The sequence below is a fragment of the Moschus berezovskii genome, chromosome 14 (genome assembly GCF_049115385.1).
Source record: "Moschus berezovskii isolate FMDL1 chromosome 14, NW_MosBer_1.0, whole genome shotgun sequence".
NCBI lineage: Eukaryota > Metazoa > Chordata > Mammalia > Artiodactyla > Moschidae > Moschus > Moschus berezovskii.
This window is the reverse complement of record NC_142473.1, coordinates 32,954,133-32,980,412: the sequence shown is the minus strand read 5'-3', so window position 1 is coordinate 32,980,412 and position 26,280 is coordinate 32,954,133. Positions and strand designations below refer to the sequence as shown.

The 26,280-nt window shown below is 41.0% G+C and overlaps 2 protein-coding genes, 2 long non-coding RNA genes and 1 pseudogene across 4 annotated transcripts in view; 3 read left to right on the top strand and 2 right to left on the bottom strand.

The window, feature by feature from the left end:
* LOC148775560 (uncharacterized) lies at positions 1-8,029 on the bottom strand. The gene is made up of 4 exons (XR_016038979.1): positions 7,906-8,029; positions 7,361-7,429; positions 5,410-5,595; positions 1-1,016 (listed from the first exon to the last, which is right to left on the bottom strand). It is a non-coding gene; the product is annotated as an uncharacterized LOC148775560 (long non-coding RNA).
* Positions 3,043-14,243, top strand: MPZL2 (myelin protein zero like 2). Its single transcript, XM_055423113.2, has 6 exons — positions 3,043-3,635; positions 4,620-4,786; positions 5,250-5,460; positions 7,908-8,055; positions 10,755-10,830; positions 13,048-14,243. The coding sequence occupies exons 1-5, from the start codon at positions 3,578-3,580 to the stop codon at positions 10,816-10,818; spliced, it is 648 nt and encodes a 215-aa protein (XP_055279088.1). The 5' UTR covers positions 3,043-3,577; the 3' UTR covers positions 10,819-10,830; positions 13,048-14,243.
* Positions 10,837-13,041, top strand: LOC148775559 (large ribosomal subunit protein eL34 pseudogene; annotated as a pseudogene).
* Positions 14,048-16,024, bottom strand: LOC148775558 (uncharacterized). The gene is made up of 2 exons (XR_016038978.1): positions 15,888-16,024; positions 14,048-14,415 (listed from the first exon to the last, which is right to left on the bottom strand). It is a non-coding gene; the product is annotated as an uncharacterized LOC148775558 (long non-coding RNA).
* The window catches only part of MPZL3 (myelin protein zero like 3), a 27,237-nt gene continuing 16,819 nt past the window's right edge, over positions 15,863-26,280 (top strand). The window contains exon 1 of the mRNA XM_088842962.1: positions 15,863-16,017. Coding sequence (XP_088699088.1) covers positions 15,945-16,017 — 73 coding nt within the window. The 5' untranslated portion in view covers positions 15,863-15,944. The remainder of the gene's footprint in view (positions 16,018-26,280) is intronic.

Here is a 26,280-nt window from a genome sequence, read left to right as displayed (position 1 = left end):
GAATGTTATTTTCATCTTGTAGTGAAAAATTTTTTTTTTTTGCCTAGGATGCTAAGACAACAATTTTTACATATATTGATATGGGTCAATTAACCATTTTGTCTTCTGAGCCCCCAGTGAGTTTTCTACTGACCAAAGCCTAGGTATCCATTAGAAATATTTTTAGGAGGGACTTCCCTAGCAGTCCAGTGGCTAAGAGTCTGGGCTTCCAATGCAGGGGTCCTGGGTTTGACACCAGTTGGGGAACTAGATTCCATATGCTACAACTGATACCCAGGTATCAGTTCAGTTCAGTCGTGTCCCACTCTTTGAGACCCCAGGAATCACAGCACGCCAGGCCTCCCTGTCCATCACAAACTCCTGGAGTTCACCCAAACTCATGTCCATTGAGTCGGTGATGCCATCCAACCATCTCATCTTCTGTCGTCCCCTTCTCTTCCTGCCCTCAATCTTTTCCAGCATCAGGGGTCTTTCCAAATGAGTCAGCTCTTCACATCAGGTGGCCAAAGTATTGGAGTTTCAGCTTCAACATCAGTCCTTCCAATGAATATTCAGGACTGATCACCTTTAGGATGGACTGGTTGGATCTCCTTGCAGTCTAAGGGACTCTCATGAGTCTTCTCCAACACCACAGTTCAAAAGACCCAGGTATAGCCAAATGAATATATAAGTAAGTGAATTTGGAAAAAAAAAGAGATATTTTTAGGGAATGTGGAGGGGGAGGGATAGATGAGGTACTTTCAAAACTTAGTACACTGTAGAATTTTAATGACAATCAGAATTTTTCTCTAGAAAAGTTTAAAGAGACAAAGTGATGTCTCCGAAAACTTCACTCTTCTTCCTTTTTAATTTTTTTGGTTGCACTCGGTCTTTGCTGCTGCACGTGGGCTTTCTCCAGCTGTGATGAGCCGGGGCTTCTCCTTGCAGTGGTGCTTCTCTTGTGCAGAGCACAGGCTCTAGAGTGTGGGCTCAGCAGTTGTGGCACGTGGACTTGGTTGCTCCGTGGCATGTGGAATCTGCCAGGATCAGGAATTGAACCCGTGTACCCTGCAATCTCCAGAAATCCTCTTCTTTTTCTCTCACTTGCCCAGATACACACTGTAACTAAGGCCTCATCCAGGTGCCTCCATCTCTGATCAGAGTCCTGCTGAACGGCACCCTGGGGACTCTTAGGGACAGGCTTCCTTTTTCTTTAGTGTTTTCTCTACTTAGCAAGTCCAGCCCTTGGCCTCTCCCCTCCCCACCCAGGGAGGGGAACCCGGTGACTCTGCTGTTAACTGGAAGGAATTGGGCGTTGTTGGGCACCCCGCCAGGAACTTGAACTCTGCTGAGGAGGAATGGGCTCTGGGCAGTGGCTAACTCCCAGAGCTGCGCTGCCTGCCTGCCTGCTCACAGGGCTCCTGGCTACCTAGAGTGGGGTGGGGAGGAAGAGTCTTCCCTCCTGACAACAGTTTGTTCAGCTCTTCCTGCCCTGATTCCTCTCCTGCTGCTGTTTGCTGCATCTCCTGAGCCCTGTGGTTACTCTACCTCTCACCAAAAATTTTCAGTTTGTGGTAGGCTTCAAAACCTTAGACTTCTCCTCTCCTTCCTTTAGAGCTGCACTGCCCGGCAAGTTGAAAGCCAGCCGAGGCTCAAGTTTCCTTAACTGCTTTTCTTTCCGGCTCCTGGAGCTGAACTCTTTGGACCTGCATGCCAGAAAGGCTCTTTTATCCTATCACCATTTAAAATGTTTCCCCAGCATTCTGATTTGAGGTTCTGACCTAGAGGCTTACAAAGGAGCCAAACATCCTGTGTTCAGGAATACTCTTCCCAGGACACTCACGCTGGGACACCACGCCTCTTCACGTGTGGAGCCCCTGGTTTCTCAGGTCTGATGGGGGCTATTTTGGTTGTTAACTTTTTTTTATGGCACATCTTTCTCCTGCTGCTTTTCTCTCTTTTGCTTTTTTCTTCTGTAATCTGCCTCTCTCAGTGGAATTAATTTTCTCTTTGCTTCCCTCTTTATGTTGTTTTATTTTTTCTAGTCAGCCTGTCCCTTCCTCTAGGTCCTAGAAACTTCTCTGTTCTGCGGTTTCACTGGGAGATTTTATGAATCACTTAAGAGTTTCTAGATTGCTAATCCAGGGATAGCAATTTATTTCTTCTGCTCTGAGTTAGATTACTGGTCAAGCCTGCTTCTTTTCTTTTTGGCCGTGCCACGTGGTTTGTGGGATCTTAGTTCCCCCCTCAGGGATTAAACCCTGGACCCAGGGCAGTGAGAGATTACTTCTTAATTGCATGGGTAACCTTCATCCTCCTTCTACTGAGTTTCCATACGGCTTCACTAATCTGTAACAATTACCCGTCATCCTTCCAGACAAGAAGACACCTTGTCTCACTTCAAATCTTCAGCTCTTAAGATTTCTCAGACAGATGACTACCCCCAAAATGGCAAATAAAACCTGAAGTACAAAAAAGTTATTAGGAAATTTTCCTTGAGGATCCTCTGTCTGATTGCTCACATGAGCTATGATTTTTGTGGAAAGAGCATTAGACTGAGCCAAAAAAGAGAACTTCCCTGGCAGTCGAGTGGTTAACACGCATACACTTCCACTGCAGGGGTCATGGGTTCGATCCCTGGGGAACTAAGATCCCACATGCTGTGGCCAAAAAAAAGAAAAAAGAGTCAAAAGAAGTTCCAGTTCTGCTACCTATTGGCTGTGCAAATAAATCACCTCTGGGTTTTTAGTGTCTGTCTTCACTGGTGAAATGGGAACACTTCAGGGCAGTGTCGTGTCAATGAAAGCACTTTGCAAAGTGTCTTGAGATAGCATGTGATTCCTCTTTAAATCCTTCAAACATAAAGGGTCATTAAACACTGAGATTTATTTTGGTCAGTCTGTTTTAGATGGGGGGGTGGAGGGGGAAGGGGGTTTTCAGGGGAAATCTACCAGCTAGAAAAAGCACAGGGATCCTTGTGGTAACATTTGGTTAAAATCAAGTATACAAACTCTAGGACTTTTTGAATACAGAGGGTCCTAAGGAATTCTGATTATTTTGGAGGTGGTAATCCAGTTCAGGCTACTGTGGCCTGAGGGCAGTGCTTTGATAAGTGAAATCACTGCAGGTAAATTCAACATTCACTTCTTAGGCAAGCGTAAAACCTGTTTTTTTTTTTTTAAATTGTGTGCGTATGGGCCAGACCCAAAGCAGCCTGGGACCTTTCAGACAGGCACCACCTCCTCTGGCTGTTTTTGAGGCCATCCAGAGGCCAGGGTCCAGATGAGCTGAAAAGAAAGGACTGCAGAGTCTGGGACTTTGTGTAGACGTGTCTGTAGTGCGGAGGGTGGAAGGGAGGCAAGGAAGGAGGGGAGGAGGGCGTTGGGAGCTGAAGCCCCACCTTTCATTCCAGCAAAGTGCACCGGCAGAGCAGGAATGACTCACAGGCACGGGTGCTCAGGTTCCCACAGGTGAGGGGACAGACTCCTTTCTCCGGAAAAACGCCGAGGCGCTCTCTCCGCCAGGAGTGGCCTTGGCAGGGTGCTGGCGTGCTTGGTCTGCCCGGTCTGGTCTCTGGGGCCAGGGCTGGGTTTCCCTCATGTATGGCAAGAGCCCTACGCGTGCTGTGCTTTTTCTCCTTGGCTTACAGCTCACAGGTAAGGGCTCGCGGGCTTCTCTGAGCATTTTCTCCACTGCCTACCCTATAAAGTTAGCTCATTGTCCCAAAGTTGCAAGACAGTCTTTTACTGGAGCCTGAGCCACGGTTACATTTTGCTTTAGTGTTGACTTTAATGAAACTGAAGTGGGGGGTAATTTTGGGGGAACAGCTTTTGGAAAAACAGGTTTAGGTGTGTTCTGGTTGCCAGGGATTGGGGCACAGAGAGGGTTTTCTAATCTCAGGTTACGCTCCATTTTTTGGTGGCTGCTCTCCACCTCCCACTACAGGCAGAACCTGGCTCTTGGATTTCTGTGTGTGGGTCTTGTTTGAGACTCTGGACAGCATTGGGAAAGCAGAGATGGTTAAGGAGAGAGACCCACTGTGGCTTGCTAACTGCCCCAACATGCACTTACTAAATGTAAATATCATGCTAAAAAAATGCTACATGGTATAAAGGTTCCAGCAGTACAAGCAAGCTAAACTGTCTGGGGCTGATTAATTCCGTTTTTTGCAGAAGACTAGGAACAGTAGGAAATTCACTTAACAAGGACCCTTTCTGGAAAACTTACTGCTAGGGGACCATTATACACATAACATATTATGGTTAATCTGAACAGAGGTCTAATTCATGTGCTGATTAGTTTTAGTTTTTTTGTTTCTGCCTTCAATCTTATTTGCCAACGTGTATAGTTTGTTAGAGCAGTTTTGAAGTGGGTACAATGAGGCTAGGGTATCCTGTTTTAGAGAAAGTGTGACTGCTAAATAAAGTTTACTGGGTGCTATTTTTAGTTGTTAAAGGAATGGGAGGGTCAAGGTTACATGTAGGTAGGAATAAGTGGTGGGTGAAGCTGAGTTTGAGTGAGAGCTGGGGCATCTCAGATCTGTTTGATGCCCTACTCAGACCTTTATTTTGGTAGTGTCAGCAGAAATTCTCTTAAGACACATCTCTTGTTAACTCCTCATTGCCTTTTTTCCATTGCAGCTCTTTGGCCAATAGCAGCTGTGGAAATTTACACTCCCCGTGTGCTGGAGGCTGTCAATGGGACAGATATTCGGTTAAAATGCACTTTCTCCAGCTTTGCCCCAGTGGGTGATGCTCTCACAGTGACCTGGAATTTCCGTCCTCGAGATGGGGGCCCTGAGCAGTTTGTAAGTTTGGGGCCCTTGATGAGAAAAATAAGCCAGTCCATTTCTCCTGGCCCTTTTGTATTTTTCTTGGCGATTAGCACAGGGTAAAGCTGGGGAACAATTCTTGGCACAGAGACAGAACTGAGAGGCTGGTGAAGGAGAAAGCAGGTTTTTGCAGGAGAGCTGCAGACCGGGCAGTCAGGCTTGCTGGTGTTTCTCTTTTGAAGATTTTTTTTTTTTTTGATGTGGACCGTTTAAAAAGTCTTTATTGGATGTGCTCCAATACTGTTTCTTATTGTTTTGGTATTTGGGCCACGAGGCACATGGGAACTTAGCTCCCTGACCAGGGATCAAACCCACACCCTGTGCACTGGAAGGTGAAGTCTTAACCACTAGATGCCCCTGGTGTTTCTCTTCTGCTCCTGCCATCTCAGTCTCCCTGCCCAGGTACTGAATAAAACCTTTGGTCATGACTCCTCTCTAGGTTTTCTACTACCATGTGGATCCCTTCAAGCCCATGAGTGGGCGTTTCAAGGACCGAGTGGTCTGGGATGGGAACCCTGAGCGGTATGATGCCTCCATCCTCCTCTGGAAGCTGCAGTTTGATGACAATGGGACATACACCTGTCAGGTGAAGAACCCACCTGACGTTGATGGGCTGATCGGGGAGATCCAGCTCAGCGTCGTGCAGACCGGTAGGTGACGCAGAGACAAGTGTTTTTGGAAAGTATGAGAGCTTGTAGAAAACAGAGGGGCAAAGTTTTGTGATGCCTGAAAGAGCAGAGAGGAGGGCCAACTCTTTGGATCTGGAAACTGCAGAGTGAAGAGTCCTAGGGTAAAAAGAGAAAGGCTTTGTTTGGCTGTGGAAACAAACAGAAAATAAGGCAAAAGGACCTAGGGTTACAAAAATGGCATTGAGATCCTGAAAGGGAGAGGAAGCAACTCTCTGATAAAAGGCTAACAGTAAGTCCATTCATCCACTCATTTAGTCACAAGATACTATTGAGTACCTTCTCACTGTCCACAGTGCTTGACGTGCACTATCTCATTTAATTCTCGCAATCACTGTTGGAAGTAGACACCAATAATGGTAGCTATTGTTATCGAGCCCTTCCCACATGCTAGGAGATTTATGTAACACATGTAATCTTTGTTGTTGTTCAGTGCTAGTGAAAGTGAAGTTGCTCAGTCGTGTCCGACTCTTTGCGACCCTATGGACTGTAGCCTACCAGTCTCCTTCCTCCATGGGATTTTCCAGGCAAGAATGCTGGAGTGGGTTGCCATTTCCTTCTCCATGTTCAGTGCTAAGTCATGTCCAGCTCTTTGCGACCCCGTGGACTGCAGCGACCCCATGGACTGCAGCGTGCCAGGCTTCCCTGTCCTTCACTATCTCCCGGAGTTTGCTCAAACTTGTGCCCATTGAGTTGGTGATGCCATCCAGCCATCTGGTCCTCGGTCTAATCTTTACACACATCAGTTTACTGTGCTGTCAGTGCTCCCCCCATTTCACTAATGAGGAAACCAATGCTCACACAGGTTAAGTCACTTGTCCAAAGTCATGGAGCAGATAAATGGAGTCACTCAGAACTCAAACTCAAGCATCTCTGTCTCCAAAATTGTGCTCCATCTAATGCACTGTATTGCCTGTAGGCCTAGAAAGGACAACCTGGAAAACTGCCAGATAACAAAAAGAAAAGACCACAAAACTTAAGAATTGTAACTTTGGATCTGAGTCACTGCTACAGTTTATCAGCTGTAAATAAATTTTTTTTCTTCTGTAAAGTGAGAATAGTAGAGCTAAGATTATGATGAGGATAAAATGACATATTAAAAGTAAAAATCCCCAAAGTCTGAATTGTACTGAAAATTATAACAGCTAACATATATTGAAAGTATTATGTGCAGGCACAGCGTGGAACAATAAGCAATTTTATTTTTTATAAGAACTCAAGAAATGAGTATTGTTATCTCTACTTTATACATTGAAGAAACTGAGGCTCAAAAAAGTGAACTACCCAAGTCACACAGAGCTGCTATTTTAACCTAGCCGTCGTCGGTGTATTCTCTTAACCAACATGTTACTATCCAAAACATAAAAGCCTATAAAATGGTATGAATTCCTCCTTTCAGTCCTAGTATCATCCTTAAAGGCCCTATCAATAGAGAGCTGTGTGACCTTGGAGAAGTCATTTGAGTGTTGAAACAAGTAATGTAATGTCTTTGGATCTCAATTTCTTTGCAAAATGAACAGGTAGATAAGAACCCACGGGTCTTAAACATACTAGGATGACTACTCTGAGAACCCAGTGAAAGCCATAACCCCTGTTTACCACAAACAAGGCACACAATCTGACATGGATTTTGTGGGTTTGTTCTCCTTCTCCCCGCCCCTTCCTTTACAGACCTGAGGCTGGGGAACCCCTGGGCTAGATATTTGCTAATGTCCTTTCTAGCTCTGTAGGTTTTTTGAAATTTAAATCAGAAATCAAGCTCAAAATCAAGAGACCCAGACTTCACAGTCTCTAACCTTGCTTAGCGACCCTTCCCTCTGGGTTCTCTCTTACATCACTGATCCACTAGAATACAGTTATTTGCCTCTCTTTCCTGTGGGCATCAGTTCCTTGAAGGTAATGTCTTTTCCGGCTTTGTATTTCCACCAAAGTGCTAGAACAGAATAAGCTCTTAATAAACCTGAATAAATGACGGACTGAATGTCAGAGGTGAGAAGGATTCAGGGAGAAATAAACACTGGATTTGATTAGGTGAGCAATAACCGTACCCCATTAGCTAGGTTACCTGCCCCAGTGATTCTCAATTTTTTTGCATGCAACAGAATCACCTGGAGGACGAGTTAAAACAGATTGCTGGGCCCCACCTGTAATTGGGTAGATCTGGGGTGGGGCCTGATGGAACTTGCCTTTTGAAGTTCTGAAGTCATTCTGTAGCTCCTCCTAGGACCATAGTCTGAGAACCACTAAAGTAGTCTGTATGGCTTTCATATTGCTGCCAGAATTTACACAGTTAATATGGCAGAAGAAAGGAATGTTTCGTTTAAGGGTGAAAACACACCCCTATTATATCTTTAGATTTCATCACAGCCCTCCTCTTTTCAGAATCCCAACTTGATCTTTTCTCCTTACAGTACGCTTCTCTGAGATCCACTTCCTGGCTCTGGCCATCGGCTCCGCCTGTGCACTGATGGTCATAGTAGTAATTGTGGTGGTCCTCTTCCAGCATTTCCGGAAAAAGCGACGGGCTGAAAGAGCTCATAAAGTGGTGGAGATAAAATCGTAAGGCGGGGCAGTTCTGGAAAAGTCTTCTTCTAACACTGTTTTATGGCAACTCTTGGTATTTTATAGCAGGGCTAAATCATTCTTGAACAAATGTCCTTTCTTTTGGGTAAATCTCATACAGAATTCAAATTCACAGGATGGATAAACTAGGGTGTGAATTAGTAACTTTAGCTTTTTCTGTACCAAAATACAGTTGATTTACACTGTTGTGTTAGTTTCAGGTGTACAGTAAGGTGATTCAATTATTTACATCTACACAAATATATATTCTTTTTCAGACTCAATGCCCTTATTGAGTATATTTCCCTGTGCTATACAGTAGGTCCTTGTTGGTTCACTGTTTTATATATTATAGTGTGTATATGTTAGTCCCAAACTCCTAATTCACCCCTCCCCCACCCTTTCACCCTTGGTAGCGGTAAGTTTGTTTCCTGTGGGGTGTTTAGTTTCTTGATTTTAGGGAAGATTTCGTCATAGGCTTTCTTTACTATGTAGGATTTGATATACAAAAATTTGCTTATGTAAAGCTTTTCTAGGATATTTCTTCCTTTTAATGTAAAGCATACATTTCTAAGAACCACTGGGCTGTCAGCAGGGCCTCTGAATCAGTGCCTAGGAAAGTCAGCCATGATGATGTAAGGTACACTATATATATATATATATTTTAGATAAAATTTACATATAATAAAATTCATTATTTAGTGTTCACAAAGTTGTGTAACCATTACCGCTAATTCCAGAACATTTTCATCACCTCCAAAAGAAACTCCATACCTTTTAGCTATCACTCCCTATCTTCCTCTCCCACCTGCCCCTGACAACTACTAATCAATCTGCTTTCTGTCTCCATGGATTTGCCTGTTCAGGACATTTCATGTAAAGGGAATCATATAACACGTGACCTTTTAAAAATAATTATATTTTTGTAATTTAAAAAAAATTATTTTTTATTATTTTAAAAAATATGTGACCTTTTATGTCTGGCTTCTTTGACTTAGTATAATGCTTTCAAGGTTCAACCATGTTATAGTATGTCATTCCTTTCTGTGGCGGCATTATATTCCATTGTATACATATACCACATTTTAAAAAAGTATTTATTTTTTAATTTATTTGGCTGTGTCAGGTATTAGTTGTGGCACACAGGAACGTTCCTTACAGCACGAAAGGCTTCTCTAGTTGCAAGGCACATGGGCTTAGTTGCCCCAGGGCATGGGGCGTCTTAGTTCCCCAGCCGGGGGTTGAACCCATGTCCCCTTCATTGGAAGGAAAATTCTTAACCACTGAACCACTAGGGAAATCCCCACATTTTGTTATTTCATTCAATTGATGGACATTTAAAACTTCCCCACGTTTTGATTATTAGGATTAATGCTACTATGAACATTCATCTGTAAGTTTCTGTGTAGGCATGTTTTCCAGTTTTCTGGAACATATAAACAGGAGTAGAATTACTGGGATATATAGTAACTCTATGTTACCTTCTTGAGGAATTGCTGGACTGTTTTCCAAAACAGCTGCACCTTTTCATATTCCCACCAGCAATGTATATGAGGGTTCCAGTCTGTCTACATCCTCAACACCGCATGTATCGTCTGTCCTTTTGATTACAGCCATCTAGTGTATGTGAAGTGGTATCTCATTAAGGTTTTGTATTTTTCTAACGACTAATGACGTTGGGCATCTTTCCATGTGTTTATTGGCTATTTTAATATCTAATTTGGAAAGATATTATTCAAATATGTTAAATATTTGAATTTTTGACTATCTGAAACCATTTCCAAGTTAGGGTATTTGCCTTTTTATTGTTACGTTTTTAAGGCCTTTATATATTTTGGAGTATACAAAAGCACCTCTTTAGATAAAGGATTTGCAATTATTTTCTCTCATTCTGTGGGTTGCCTTTCCATTATTGTGACTGATGTTCTTTGCAGCACAAAAGTTTTAAATTTGGAAGAATTCCTGTTTATCTTTTTTCTTTTGTTGCTTGTGTTGGTGTCATACTAAGAAACCATTGTTTAATCCAAGGTCAAAAAGATTTATGCCTGTTTTCTTCTAAGAGTTTTACAGTTTAGTTCTTATATTTAGGTCTTTGATTCTTTATTATTATTTTTTGATTCATTTTCAATTAATTCTTATATACAGTGTGAAGTAGGAGTCCAAATTCATTCTCCCATAGTTGTAATTTTTTTCAGCTGTCCCAGCATCATTTATTTCTTTCCCTCAAGAAATATTTACTATAGTAAACAGAACTGATTTTTAAGGAGCTTAATGAATCCAACTCTGAGCTGATTTGAATAGAATACAATTGATAGACATGATTTCTAGGTCAGTCTTTTTTTGTTTTTGTTTTAATTTTATGCTTTTTTCTTTTTTGAATAAGTAGAATTAGAAGTAGAATACTAATGCTAAACTAAAGTATCTGTTTTAAATACCTGGAGTTCCCAAGTGATATTTCCCTCTAGAAATATTCTGAAAAGAGTCTAAATCCACATACCCAGGATCATGTGGAGGCATGAGTATTATTAGTTAGATAGTACTAGTGGTTTAGTGCTCTGTAAGTGTGATCTACTCCCAGGTGCATATAATTCTTCCCCAAATTTGGGGGAATATATCTAACCTGAAACCTTGTATGATTTGCCTCCCTTGTTCTTTGTCTTGTTCTCCTGACATTGGTTTCTGCTTCCATGTTACAGAAAAGAAGAAGAAAAGCTCAACCAGGAAAAAAAGGCTTCTGTTTCTTTAGAATACACAGACTAACATTCTTATATGGTAAGTTTCACAAGTGGGTTGATTTCTTTCCTTAGCTTACTTGCACATCTCATCTCTACTGTAGATCTCCTAGATGATATGATTGTTAGATGTTTCCTGTATGAAATGAGAGGAGCTGGGCAGAGAGATAAAAATCTTTTCTTGTGTTATGGATGGCTTCCCCTTTGAGTGTGTTTTGTGCAAAGGACTAGAAAGCTAGAACTTCCTATAATTAAAGCTGAGAATTCTATGATTATTTGAAGCTTTGGGGTTATATTTATCACCTCCAAGAATAAAAATTAACTTTCAATATGTAAGTAATTTTTTTTTTAAATGAAAGAATTAATATTTGCTCTTTTCTTGTAAACTAATCATGGCAGTTAAGAGAGTGACTCAATAGATATGCTTGACATTTTGACAAGAGAACTTTTGTATTCTTTGGAACTGATTTCAACTCCTCTCATTTAGTTATTGGGACTATGAACCCAATTTTAGTGGTGTGTAATTTTGTTTTTCCAGTTTTTAGGTTTATTAGGCTTAAAAGGTAGGTTGATTTGTCTAGATATGATTATAAGTTTTATTCCCTGAAGTCGGTCCACTATTTTCATTTTCAAAAAGAGCCACAATTTTACAGCCTAAAGCTCCAGTGAAAGTTCACAAGAATTTATAAAAAAAGAATATGGAGAAAAATGATTCTATTGTAAGCCTAGGAAAAAAATTTGGTATCACAGAGATTTTTACCAAGGGCTATTTTTAAAATCAGAAGGACTTCCTTTTTCCTCTTCCGGGGACGGCATCTAGAGGCATTCAGGATGGTGCAGCATCTGACATACCGTTGTAGGCTGTCCTACAATACAGCCTCCAACAAAACCAGGCTGTCCCGATCCCCTGGTAATAGAATTGTTTACCTTTATACCAAGAAGGTTGGGAAAGCACCAAAATCTGCATGCGGTGTGTGCCCAGGCCGACTTAGAGGCGTTCGTGCTGTGAGACCTAAAGTTCTCATGAGGTTGTCTAAAACGAAGAAACACGTCAGCCGAGCCTATGGTGGTTCCAAGTGTGCTAAATGTGTCCGCGATAGGATCAAGCGCGCTTTCCTTATTGAACAGCAGAAGATCGTTGTGAAAGTATTGAAAGCACAAGCACAGAGTCAAAAAGCTAAATAAAAAATGAACCATTTTTGAAAAATAAAAAAAAAAAAATAAAATCAAGCAGATTTTCTAAGTCAGGGGCATGGAAAATAAAGACAGGCTGTTTAAGATTAAAAGAAATTTAAGGGAGTGATACAATCAAGTGCAGTGTATGATTTTTGCCTGAATGGATACTAGTTTGAATGAACTAGTTGTAAAAAGAGTTGGGGGTACAATTGGGAAAGTCTTAATATGAAAAATGTCAATATGGATAATATTAGAGTTATCATTAATTTTTATTAGGTAAATAAAGATATTGTGCTTACACAGGAAGACATACATATTTTTAAAATGCATATTGGAGTACTTAGGGGTAAAATGTCAGTAATTTGTTTTAAAAACTCTAGCCCCCCCATATATGTTATTTATAGCAGGTACAATTTATAGCTATACAATTAAGTGAGAGTGTATTCCACATACTGACTTCTTTGCTTTTCTGTATATTTTATTTGCTTTATTATAAAGGGGTTGGGGGAGACAGAGAGAGAGAATGTATATATGTGAGTAAGCAGCTATGGATCATCCAAGGGTCTATGCAAGGCTGCTGCTGCTGCTGCTGCTGCTGCTAAGTCACTTCAGTCGTGTCCGACTCTGTGTGACCCCATAGACGGAAGCCCACCAGGCTCCCCTGTCCCTGGGATTCTCCGGGCAAGAACACTGGAGTGGGTTGCCATTTCCTTCTCCAATGTGTGAAAGTGAAAAGTGAAGTGAAGTCGCTCAGTCGTGTCCGACCCATAGCGACCCCACGGACTGCAGCCTCCCAGGCTCCTCCATCCATGGGATTTTCTAGGCAAGAGTACTGGAGTGGCTTGCCATTGCCTTCTCCGCTATGCAAGGCAGGGATTATGAATTAAGGACACTGACCCTGGAGAACTATGTAATAAAGATCAGGAAATTTTTTTAAAAGTTAAATTAGGAGACGACAAATATACTTAAGAATATTTTTCTTCCAATGGAAAACAGATCTAGTAATATATATGTATTCATGTCAGGTATTCCTATTGCACTCTTGCCAAATGCATTGGATAACTTCTGCTTTGTATTTCAGGAAGCTGAAAATTTCCCAAAGCAAGAACCCTAAGAAAAGCTGGAGTTAATGAAGCTTTTCTTTGGCTTTTCCAGTTGTGACCTGCCTTACAACCAGCACTGCAGTATATAACCACCTAGACGAGCAATGTTCCTCTGGAGCCAGCATAGGGCCCTTCTTGAACATATCCCACCAGACTCACAAACAGCTCTGTTACTAAGGTTTTATTTAATTTCAGAGTGCAAATATTTTTCAAATGCTCACTAGGTTTTATATACTAAGAAGCTACATTTTGCCCTTAAACACTCCTTGTGGATTACAATTTATATTCACATATTTTGGCCTTAAATGAGATAAAAACCAAACTATCTGTCACCTTTACTTTGATATATTAATTTCTTTAGAGCAGCGTTCTAGCTACTAAAGTTAACGTTTATTTTTTTCTTCTCACATGCTCGATTAAAAGGTGAGCTAATTCTCTCAACAGTTTTGATTAGTTAACAGAAAATCCTAAATTCAAACTGTTAAAGAACAGTTTGATTTTTATGGCTCTCCTTAAGTATGAGACACATCTTATTTTATTGAATTTCTTTCAGTACCCTAGATGAAAGGGCTTTGTTTTTGGTCAGTTGACCCAAGGATTACAGTAGCACAAGCCAAAACCACACAGTAACTAGGGAAGGTGACATAAATGCTAATATATTGACACCTCAGGATGAAATGCTTGTCACCTTTTTTCTGTGCTCTGATAAGTGATCAACAGCTCTGATTTTTCATGAGCAGTGAATGACTGTTTAGATTACTATATTCCCCACTTCCAATTCAATTATTTATAACAGAGCAAAATCTATGTTCATTTGTAGACTGGAATCATTAAGCAGTTAAATGGAAGGATTCTGAAGTAATATATTACAATTTAAAAATTTAGGGCTAGTGAAAAAAACTCAACGCTAAGTGGTGTTAATTTTCTCTAGTGTTATACAAAACTCTGAGAACTGGAAGAGATTAAATTTGTTCTTTCTTTTATTTATTTTTTGTTTTAATACAGAGTGATACTTTGTTTTCACCAACTAGGCTGAAGATACTTTTTAACAAACTGGAATTTCAAAGCAGTTTATTTGTATTTAAAGATGATGAACTTTGATTTTTTTTCCCCCAATACTAAAAAAAAAAACCCACCCTGGTATAATTTACTTATGAACTTGAAATGCATCTCATACCTGTCTCATTTTGCCTTTTATGCTGTCTAAAAAAGTAGTTTCAATACCCAGTTTTGAAACTAAAAATCAGATTTAAAGTCCATATTACCTTTCATTCACATTTTCTTTCTTTTCCTCTGCATTCAACCTTTGAAGATATAGTAACTGGATATTTCTTCAAACAGATGGCCTGGATAAAGTGTAAAGAGGTAGTTAAAAACTCATGGAAGGTGTTTCCAGCAAAACTTGTAGTTTCTGTGTGTTGGTTAAATGCTCAAGGGTTAATACAGCCCCGTTGTTCAGTGTCTTCTACTTAAAGAGAACTTTTGTATTGTAATTTATTTTTTATTGTGCCTTAAACACTATGTAAATAACCGTCGGTAATAAAGCATTACAATTATATAATTTGCTTACACAAAAATCTAAAATTTTTACATAGCAGGTAACAGAAAACTGATGGGAATGTATTTTACCTCTATTGAAAATTTTTCTAAGGGGCAGCCTGGAAGTCAATAATAGAGTTAGTTTCTACTGGATAAATAAACCTATATGAATTTCCACAGAGTTTTCACATTGCTTTGAATAACAGAATTGAGCACAACAAACTACTTAGTTTGGGGACTCTTTTGAAGGAACAGTATCATCTATTCCATTTGATACTCTTACTTTACCTCCTTGATAGAGAAACCTACAAGCTTTCAAGTGTAGTAAAGAAATGCGAGTTGAAAAATGTAAAGTTATTAACTATCCCAAAAGCTGAAGCATATTTTCGTTCCCTTGCTTTCATTAAACATGCTTAGATTCCAGGAGAATAGACTAAAAATTAAAGGAAGGTACCATCCCATTTCTTTTTCAGAAGAATCTGACACCACCTCTTCATTTCACTTCAAGCACTGTGAACACACTTTCTCGCTTTTCCAACCAAAAGAAGCATAAGTCTCAGCTCCTTTTTGTACTGATTTCATCACTGCCACAGTCAGCAATAATTTAAGTGAAAAAGTGAAGTCGCTCAGTCGTGTCCGACTCTTTGTGACCCCATGGACTGTAGCCTACCAAGCTCCTACGTCCATGGGATTTCCTTGGCAAGATTACTGGTGTGGGTTGCCATTTACTTCTCCAGGGGATCTTCCCGACCCAGGGATCGAACCCGAGTCTCCAGTAATTTAACACACACCTAATTTAAATTTAGGTACGTATGAGATGGATGCTGTATTATCTACACACACACACACACACAAAAGAATACAAATCAGTCTTGTACAAACTGCCCATGAAGGCCCAATACAAATTTATGTCTTCACTGAATGACCCTGTATGCTCTCCAGGGTTCCTGTGAACTCTTAAATGCATAGAAATCTATTCCGAAAGCATTCAATAAAATTATCTGTAAGGAGTTACAAAAGGATTTCTGCCTTAGAGTCATAGGATCAAGACGATAAAGTCCTGCAGAATTCCATTACAACAGTCAATTCTCCAAAGCCTGTCCGACTTCATTTCGAGTAAAAGACAATAATGAACTCCTACTTGAGAGTTAAGCATCGCTGACTAGAAGTGAGCAAGTCCAGGTGTGGCTCTGGAAAGAAGCCACGTTGCTATGGCAACTTGAATCGCCATTTTAGGTCTTCTTGCGGCCTCCCGCCCTCGCGTCACTTCCGGTGTTACCTGTGTGGTTATCGGGAGCCGTAAACAAGGTGTGCAAACTTCTGGAGACCTGTCGGGATGCAGCAGAGCGGGGTTCCTGGAAGCCGTGGCTGCGCTCTGTGCCCTTTGCTGGGTGTCTTGTTCTTCCAGGGTGAGTGAGCCGGCGGCGGGCTCGACTTACACTTCCGGCCGGGGGCTCAGGGAAGATGGTCGCTTTTCCGGTTCCGGTGGGGGTCTGAGGAAAGCCCCCACTGAACTTCTGGGAAAGAAGGAAGAAAGCGGGAGGCCGTGGGAGGATGTTCTCGTAATTGCCATCCATTGAGCGGAGTCAGTGGCTTGTCCGTACGGACAAGGCCCTGAGAGCTCGACCACCTTGCGTGACTCTTGTATTGGGGAGAGGGCGCGACTTGATAGAAACACGGAGGGCTCTGACTTTGGGGGCACCTGGCATTATCTCGTGATGAGTTATCAACGGTTGACTCGGCTGTGGTTTTGTGGGCCTTATCTCCTGCTTACAAGAGAACAGTTCTAGTCTTTGGCAGTTTGTCCCAGTAATTTTGAGAAAGTAAATTCATGATTGTTGGCAATTTTATTTTTTGTAAGAGATTGTCAGGGCCTAGGAAGTAAAACATTCGTTAGCCGCAGAAAGGATATGCTTTGATCTTGTGATAGAGATGCATTTGTTGAGGAAAAACAACTGCTTTAGTATTTTAATAAGTTTTTTTTTAATAGAAGGCAGGGAATGTAATTTCTGTTAAAATTTTAATCAAATAATATCAGTTAATATTCACTCTATGACATAATCTTAAAATTTGGATAAGTTTTGCTTTCATGCAGTTTTCAAGTTGCATAAATTTCAGTCAACCTAATTACCTTCATCTAGGGTGCAATTATTTCCTGGATTTTTGTGTATGTATGTGTTTGTCTTCCCCAGGAAATCATATGTTAGTAGAGCTAGCATTAGAGTGAATTGTTAACTTTGTAAAAAATTTCCCTGTGGGAATTTCTGAAGAGGACCTTTGACATAAAGGCTTCAGGTGTTGTAAGTCTCAGCAGGTAGGGCTAGGGAGTTTTTATTTATTTGATGATGACTAGTATTTATGCCGCCAGGACACTCCCTTATCCCTCCCAGCTTTTCAGCTAAGTTATTTTGCAATATACTATTTAGGCTGAACTGCTGCACTCTAAATAATCCTGGTTTCCTGTCTCCCTCTTTTTCTCTCTCACTCTCACACAAATGTTCAAATATTACCCTATTGGAAAAAAAAATTCTAGAAATAGTGGGTGATTTCACAAACTTGAAGTCATTTCACATTAAAAAACATCCATCAATTCAGCAGGCCAAAAAATCCAAGCATTGAAAGTTGAGTTTATGATCTATATATACTTGTTGAAACTTCTTTAGCCTTTAAAAAAAAGAAAGAAAAACCAAACAGATTTATTGAGATATAGTTCATATGCCAAATGATTTCCCTATTTAAAGTGTACCATTCAGGGAATTTGGGGATGGTCCAGTGGTTAGGATTCCTTACTTTCACGGCAGGTGGCAGGGGTTTGGTCCCTGGTGGTGGTTCAATGCTAAAGAATCTACCTGCAGTGCGGGAGATGCAAGGCTCAAGTTCTGTCCCTTGGTTGGGAAGATCCCTTGGAGGAGGAAATGGCACCCCACTCCATTATTCTTGTCTGGAAAATCTCATGGACAGAGGAGCCTGGTGGGTTAAAGTCCATAGGATCACAAAGAGTTGGACATGACTAAGCACGAGCACAATCGGGAACTAAGATTCTTCTTGCTGTGCAGTGCAGCCAAAAAAGAAAAATAAAGTGTGCCGTTTACAGTTGTGCAATTATGACAATTTTAGAACATTTTCATCATCTCAAAGAGAAATAGTCATTAATAGTCATGCCTTATTCCCACTCCTCTGGTCCTGGCAAACACCAATTTACTTTTTACTGCTGTGGTTGCCTATTTTGGATATTTCAGAGAATTGGACTTGTACAATATGTGTTCCTTTGTAACTAGTTTTTTTTGTTTTTTTCCCACTTAGTGTGTTTTCAAGGTTCATCCATTTTTGGGAGGTCTTTTGTTTTGAGTCTATTAGGTAATAGACTTTGGTTTCGTTCCAGTTTATTTGCCTTGCCTTTTCATATTTTTGTTGTTGATGTTTAGTTGCTTAGTTGTGTTCGACTGTTTGTGACCTCATGGACTGTAATAGCCCACCAGGCTTCTCTGTCTATGGGAGTCTCCAGGCAAGAATACTGGAATGGGTTGCCATTTCCTTCTCCAGGGCATCTTCCCGACCCAGAGACTGAACAGAAGTCTCCTGCTTGGCAGGCGGATTCTTTACTGTCTGAGCCACCAGGGAAGCCCAAATATGTAGAACCAGTAGATTAAGATTCCTAGCACTTACACTTTTTCTTTTCCATCTAAGTGTACAATTTTATGAATCAAAGTTTGACATATTTGTGTTTTGGAAAATTGGGTGTATAAAATTGGGAGTTTTAGAATCCCCCCCCCCCCATTTCTTCCATGTCTGCTTAAATATGATTTTCTTGTTTTCTTCCCAGATTAAAAAAATTTTTAAATTTATATATTACTTCTATTGTTGGCTATTTTTACCTGGCAAAATGCTTTTGTCCTCTGCATGTGTGCTAAGTCACTTCAGCCATGTCCGACTCTTTGGAATCCTATGGAATGTAGCATGCCAGGCTCCTCTCCATGGGATTCTCCAGGCAAGAATGCTGGAGTGAATTGCCATGCCTTCCTTCTGGGGATCTTCCCGACCCAGGGATTGAATCAGCATCTCATGTCTCCTGCACTGACAGGCAATTTCTTTACCACCAGTACCACCTGGAAAACCCTTTTCTCTCTGGGGAAAAGATAAATATCCATTAACACAGTAGGCCTAGGGTGAAAGTTTCTGAGTGAATGTAACTCTGGATTGGTGTTTTTTTCTCATTTTTTTTGAGTGGAAGAGACAAATTATTTTATATCCAGTGATTTTAGAATACTTTTAATTTCAGTAAAACATAGAGGAAAGTGCCCATGTTATAAGTGTACAGCTTAGTGAATTTTGAGAAACTGAGCATGCCTGGGTAACTAACCAGAGCCAAAATCAGGATGTAGATTGTTACTGACTTTCCAGAAACTTTCCTTATGCCTCCTTTCAGGCCTTCTCCCATCTCCTTCAGGGGAACCAATGTTAGCGTAGACTTGTTTAGTTCACCATGGATATTATGGTTACTTTTCTGTAACTATACATTGAAGACATGCTTATCTAGTGTTTAAAGTTCAGTAAAGTTGATCACTTTGTGGCAAAATTATGTTCATGAATACGGAGTTGATATAAAGAAAGTTTCTAGTAGGTTTATTGAAGGTGTGCTTACTATAATTCAGTAATCAAAATTTTCTCAGAACTTGTCATTTTTATGCTTTAGTTCAGTTGCTCAGTCGTGTCTGACTCTTTGCGACCCCATGGACTGCAGCACGCCAGGCCTACCTGTCTATTACCAACTCCTGGAGTTTACTCAAACTCATGTCCATTGAGTCAGTGATGCCATTCAACCATCTCATACTCTGTTGAACCCTTCTCTTCCCGTCTTCAATCTTTCTCAGCATCAGGGTCTTTTCAAATGAGTCAGTACCTCGATCAGGTGGCCAAAGTATTGGAGTTTCAGCTTCAGCATCAGTCCTTCCAATGAACACCCAGGACTGATCTCCTTTAGGATGGACTGGTTGGATCTCCTTGCAGACCAAGGGACTTTCAAGAGTCTTCTCCAGCACCCATTTCAAAAGCATCAATTCTTCAGTGCTCAGCTTTCTTTATAGTCCAACTCTCACATCATACGTGACTACTGGAAAAACCATAGCTTTTTATGCTTACTTTATAGCAATTTTCATTTTACAAAAGGAAACTCTTGGTTTTGTTCCATTGAATAAATATTACTGAGCATCCATAATATGCTAGGTTCCATTTGGATGAGTTCAGGATCTATTGAAGAAGACAGACAAGTCTTGGATGCGTTTAGGATCTATTGAAGAAGACAGACAAGTCTACTAGAAACCATGACCACAGAGGAAGTGCCCTTAATCTGCTAAGATGATGCAGGGAAGACTTACTGGAGGTGTCTCAAAAATTAAATCTTGAAAGACAGAGAAGAGTTAGATCTTTCAGAATAGAAAATGGAGCTTCCCTGGTGGCTCAAATGGTAAAGAATCTGCCTGCAATGCAGGAGACCCAGGTTCGCTCCCTGGGTTAGGAAGATCCCCTGGAGAAGGGACTGGCTACCCCATGGACAGAGGAGCCTGGTGGGCTACAGTCCATGGGATCACAAAGAGTTGGACCGGACTGAGCTACTAACACAACAACAACAGAGAAAGGGAGTAAGGAAAATTCCAGACATAGAAACATAAACAAGGGATGGCGGTATTAAGTAATTTTCCAAACAAATTTGATTAGATTAACCTAAATACCATGTTGACCCCAGATATATCTCTGTGGTCAGGAGGATGATCTACTGGATCTAGTTCCTATTGGCTTTCAAGAGTTGATCATGCACATGTCTTCCTAACTCAGCGTTCAGAGACTTTGCATTTGTAGCTTGAAAATGGTGGGAATATCTGTACCACAGAAATTGTCAAACCCTACACACTTGGGGTTTTCTATTTTTAGTTTTTCACCAGCACACCTCTGGATGTAATGATTGGTTTAGGCCAATCTGAGGCACCATCCAGAGCTGGGAGTAGGGTCTATTTATTCTTAATTTGCTCCTCTCTCACCAGATCCATTCACTTTTCTTCTCTGTTTTTCATGCTCCTCAGAAAGCTAACCTATAAACTGCATCATCCAGGCTCCCATCCTCTGGCTTCCAATTAGGTTTGGCCAATGGGAGGCATTGGCAGGAGATTGGAAGGCAGGAGGAGAAAGACTTTTTCTCCCCTGCTCCCTCCCTGTCATGGTGCCATGGTTGATAGTGGCTGTGTTCTACTGTGGCTACAGCTTCTGTCAAATGGCCCACACATCCACCTGTTACCAGGCTGCAGTAACACCATTTCCTCCCTTCGCCCCTCAGGACTGGAGTGGTAAAGACTTTGTGCCTTCGCTGACTTCCCTGACCCTGAGAAAAGTCCCTCTGAAAAGTGGCCCATACACTTTTCAAAGTCTTAGCTGACTCTGCCTTCTGTTTCCTGCCTGGACCCTGACAGAGGCCTCCAAGCTCTTGGGTTATGTGAGAAAGGTGGATATCCTGAGAAAATCTGGATATCGTGAGGAAAGGAGATGAGGGGAATGGGTATTGAGCTGGTAACAAACAAGAGTTCACTGCCTTCAGGTTAGAGTCCTGTGGTGGTGATAGTCAAGTGGGTATATCCTGTAATATTTGGACACTCAGAGGCAGGTCATGGCAAGCAACATACTTTGGGGAATCATTAGCCCATTGGTGGTTGTGAAATCTGTAAAACTGGATAGGGTTGTCTAAAGAGAACATGTTGAAAGGAGGACCATGGGCTCAGGGTGAACTCTGAACAACACCAATGTTTAAGGGATGGGGTAGGAAAAAAGGAGCCTTAGAAAGAAATTTGATAGAAACTCTCAGAGAAGTGGAGTGTGTATGTGTGTATGTATATGTAACACAGTCAGTGTGGAGAGCTGGTTGGTGGGAGACTAATGAGATTCTGATTTTATAACTCTGATCCATATTTCTTCTTTGCTATAAACCAGGATTGGCAAACTTTTGTAAAGGGCCAGATAGTATTTTAGGCTTTGTAGGCTACATAATCTCTGTTGCAGCTATTCAGTTTTGTTGGAGTAGCACAAAAGGTGGAGAAGGAAATGGCAACCCACTCCAGTGTCCTTGCCTGGAGAATCCCAGGGTCGGGAGAGCCTGGTGGGCTTCCGTCTATGGGGTCACACAGAGTCGGACACGACTGAGGTGACTTAGCAGCAGCAGCAGCAGCAGCACAAAAGGATCCCTACACAATACATAAATAAATGGAGCTGGCTGTGTTTGAATAAAACTTTATCTATAAAAAGATTTATGATACACACTACTATGTATAAAATAGATAACTAATAAGGACCTACTGGGTCACATGGGGAACTCTACCAAATGCTCTGTAATGACCTATATTGAAAAGAATCTAAAAAAGTAGATTCCTGTATATGTGTAACTGATTCACTTTGCTGTACATCAGAAACTAGTGCAACATTGTAAATCAACAATAAAAGTTTTTTAAAGAGAATGTAGAGAATAGAATATAACATCTTGCAATCCTAATAAATAAAGCAAATTGATGATTAAAAAAAGGATGATGTGGGCTAGATTTGGCCCATGGTCCACAGTTTGCTGACCCCTGTCCTAAATCAACTGCCTCCCCACCCCCCACCCCCCGATATTATCCCTTGGATATCTCAAAGTCACCTTAAACTTATCCAAAATCAAACTCGTTTTCTTTCCTGCCGAGCCCGGTACTTTTCTAGTCTTCCCTGTGTCAGTGAATGGTATCACCAAGACATAAACTTGGGAGTTACCCTTGATATTTCTCTTCCCCAAACATTCCACATATGACCTGTCACCCGCTCTTGCTGGTTTTACGTTGTAAGTACTGTTGTCTTCTGAGTTCTTTCCACTTCCACTGCCACCAAGTTAGTTCAAGCTTTCCTTATTTCCCCCTTTAACTATTTAAGTAGCTTCTTAGGTTATTTCTTTATATATACCCTTGGCTCACTTTAAGTGTCTTCCCTAGAGTGATGTTTTAAAAATGCAAACTTCATCATGCCCCTTCTCAATACTTAAGTGTTTTCCACTTACTTTGAAAACACGACTTCCCATTACTCTAAGAATAAGGACCCAAATCTCTAAAGTCCTGCCTAATCTGGTTTCTGCTTACCTCCTAGTCATGTCTCATTCTTCTCTCTTGTGCTTTTGTGTTGCTGCCATTCTGCTTTTCTTTCTGTTCTCTGACTGACTGACCTCTTTCTGGCACAGGACCTTTGCATATGCAGAATTCTCTGCCCGGAATGCTCCCAGTCTCCTCACCTTGTTACCCTTCCTTCAGAACTCAACCAAAAAGTAATCTTTTCAGGGAAACTTTCATTTACCACTCTCTGCTCCCCTATCATCGGAGAAGGCAATGGCAATCCACTCCAGTACTCTTGCCTAGAAAATCCCATGGACAGCGGAGCCTGGTAGGCTGTAGTCCATGGGGTCGCTACGAGTCAGACATGACTGAGCGACTTCACTTTCACTTTTCACTTTTACACATTGGAGGAGGAAATGGCACCCACTCCAGTGTTCTTGCCTGGAGAATCCCAGGGATGGGGGAGCCTGGTGGGCTGCCGTCTATGGGGTCGCACATAGTTGGACACGACTGAAGTGACTTAGCAGCAGCAGCAGCAGCTCCCCTATCATAACTGGTATAGTTCTCAAAGCACTCTCTTTGTCTTTTCCATGTAGTGCTTATCAGAGTTTGTAATTATACATTTGTCTTTATGATTATTTGATTAGTATATTGAACTTCTGCTACATTTTAAAAAATATTTGTTTATTTGGCTATACTCGGTCTTAGTTGCGGCTTGTGAGAGCGTTAGTTGCAGCTCGTGGGATCTAGTTCCCTGATCAGGGATCAAACCCTGACCCTGAGAGTGTGGAGTTGTAGCCACTGGACCACCAAGGAAGTCCCCTTCTGCTGCATTTTAAACTCCAAAACAGGGAGTATATGTATTTTGCTCACATTTATTCTCGAACTCAGAGAGTGGCACAAAACATGCTCAATAACTCTATGTTTGAAGAATGAGTGAATAAATGAGAGTATCATCCTGCAAACTTTGAGACAGAGAAGGTCATGGAGCAAATGGTCACTCTTGCAGAGGGAGCCGGTAAAGTCAGGAGAGAAAACTCATTTTTGTGCCTTGGATTTTTGAGGTTTAAGACAATACTACCTTTTGTTAGAAGTGGTAGTTGAGTCCAGATTGTGCTGTAGGGGTCCAGGGGTGGATAGGCAGGAAAGAAAGGGAGATGTTAGATACAGACAACTCTTGCACAAACTTGGTTTAGGAAAGAGAGGGCAATGGTTGGTAACGAATAGCATGACAGAGTTAAGGAAAATTTGACCCTGTCATACTGTAACTGTAATATTATAACAATAGTTATATATTTGTTTTTATAGATGAGAGAGACTCCTGTGTTTTTAGAGGCTGAGGGAAGAGACAGCCCCTCTTGAAAGGGGTAAGCTGAAGATAATTGAGAGGGTTTTTGTTTTTATTTGTTTTTTCTGCAGCAGGGCTTGGAAGGGAGGGATCCAGGCAGAGAGGAAGGGCTTGACATTGCATAGGAAAAGGGACACCACACCCTTTCAGATTGAGGTAAGCATGGGTACAGACACAGGAAGGTGTGTGACTAAGCAGTTTGTATTGCTTCAAGTTTCTTGAAGAAGAGAGATGTTTTCTTTTGAGAATGAGGTGTTGTACAGGGGATAAAAGAGAATGGCAAAATTTGAGGAGTCAGAGGAGCTGACCAAGTCTGGTTAAAGAGTCATCATAACTTGGGACTTCCCTGGTGGTCCAGTGGTTAAGACTCTGGGCAGGGAGTGTGTGTTTGATCCATGGTCAGGGAACTAAGATCCCACATGCTGTGCAATGTGGCAAAAAAAAAAAAATCTAGATAATTAAAAAAAAAAATGTCATCTTGCCTCATTAAAGGCTTAGCTGTGATGGAATTCATGAGTTTCTTATGGTAACTATTTGTGCAATGGTGTGATTTTTCTCCTTCAGTGACGTGAAGTGAAGTCGCTCAGTTGTGTCCGACTCTTTGGGACTCCATGGACTGTAACCTACCAGGCTCCTTGGTCCATGGGATCTTCTAGGCATGAACTGGAGTGGGTTGCTGTTTCCTTCTCCAGGGGATTTTCCTGACCCAGGGATTGAACCCAGGTCTCCTGCATTGTAGGTAGACACTTTACCGTCTGAGCTACCAGAGATACCAGTTATAGTCTAGACATGGTCATTTAGGCTGAGTTTTAGGAATTTTGAATTTTGGAATTTTGAATTTTGCACTGATTTAGTGCAAAGGAAAGATAGGTGTCTAGGAGGCTTAAAAATGTTGAAAATACTATAAAAATAGGAAAGGAGGAGAGTGAGGGACTTTGTTCCTATAATAAGCACACACTTTATTCCTATATGAGAACTTTGGTCACCTGTCGACCTCTTTCTCTGTCTCTCTTTGTCTGCTTCTCTTCCTCTGAATTTTGCCCTTAAGTTACTTCTATTTAATGGAGGAAATCATCTTTACAAATTGAGTGCAAACAGTGGTATATGTGTTTGAGTAGCATTATATGCTAAATATTATGTGAAAATTGAAAAAAATAATAAACTGCATCAGAGAATTTGGGAGGGCATTGTAAGGGAGCTGATATTTGAGCTGAGTTTTGAAGGGTGTGAGTACTGGGGTTGTGGTGTTGTGGGAACAACCCAAGCAGGTTTGGTAGGGATGGGGAGAGCATTCTAGACAAAGACATATTCAACGAAAGTCACAGTGGCATGAAGGATATAGTAAATTTAGGAAATGGTAGGACATTTTGGGCATAGTGAAGAGGATGGGATGGGTAGTGGGTACAGTAGCAAAAGTTAGAGGCCGGATTGGCACTGTTTAGATTTTCTGTTATAGCCCAATAGAAAATTCCTGAAGGTTTTTGAATCTTTGTGGTATTCATTTTAATGATAATAACTAGCATTTATCAAAGTTTCAATTTATGTGTTACCTTCTTTAATCTTATTAGATCCTCCCAGTGACTCAATGAAGTAAGTCTTTTTTATTATTCCCACTTAAAGTGAGGAAGTTGAGTCTGGAACAGTTTAACTATTATCAAGATTTCATAGGCAGAAAGTTGCTGGGCTAGGACTCAAGTTCAAGTCTAGTTCTAAATCCAAACTTTAAAATCTCTCTGGTATTCTTATGTTTTAAGATAAAGATAGTGGGCTGGTCAAAAAAGTTTGTTTGGGTTTTTCCATAAGTTCTTATATAAAACCCGAGTGATCTTTTTGGCCAGTCCAAATGTATAAAGGATAAGAGGAGAATGTAGATTATCTGTTTATTATTTATTTCTGCTTTCCAGTTTTTAGAGCTGTATCTTTAGTACAGAGACCCTGTATCTTGGATCAGGAGTGAGGGCTTAGGAGCAACTAGGTTTTGAAGGATGAAGTCTTTCCAGGCAGAGGAGCAGCATTTGCAAAGGCATGGGAGGAATGACAAGTTTCGCATGGCAAAGTCAGGATGTTTTAGATGAACCAAAAATAGTCCTCATTTTGGAGATGGGCTTAGTGTTTGTCTTGTGAGCTTAGTCTTGGTCTCCTTCTTTTAAGAGGAATGTGAACAGACTGGATTGTCCAGAGAGGAGTGAGAAACGTGATTAAAAGCAGCA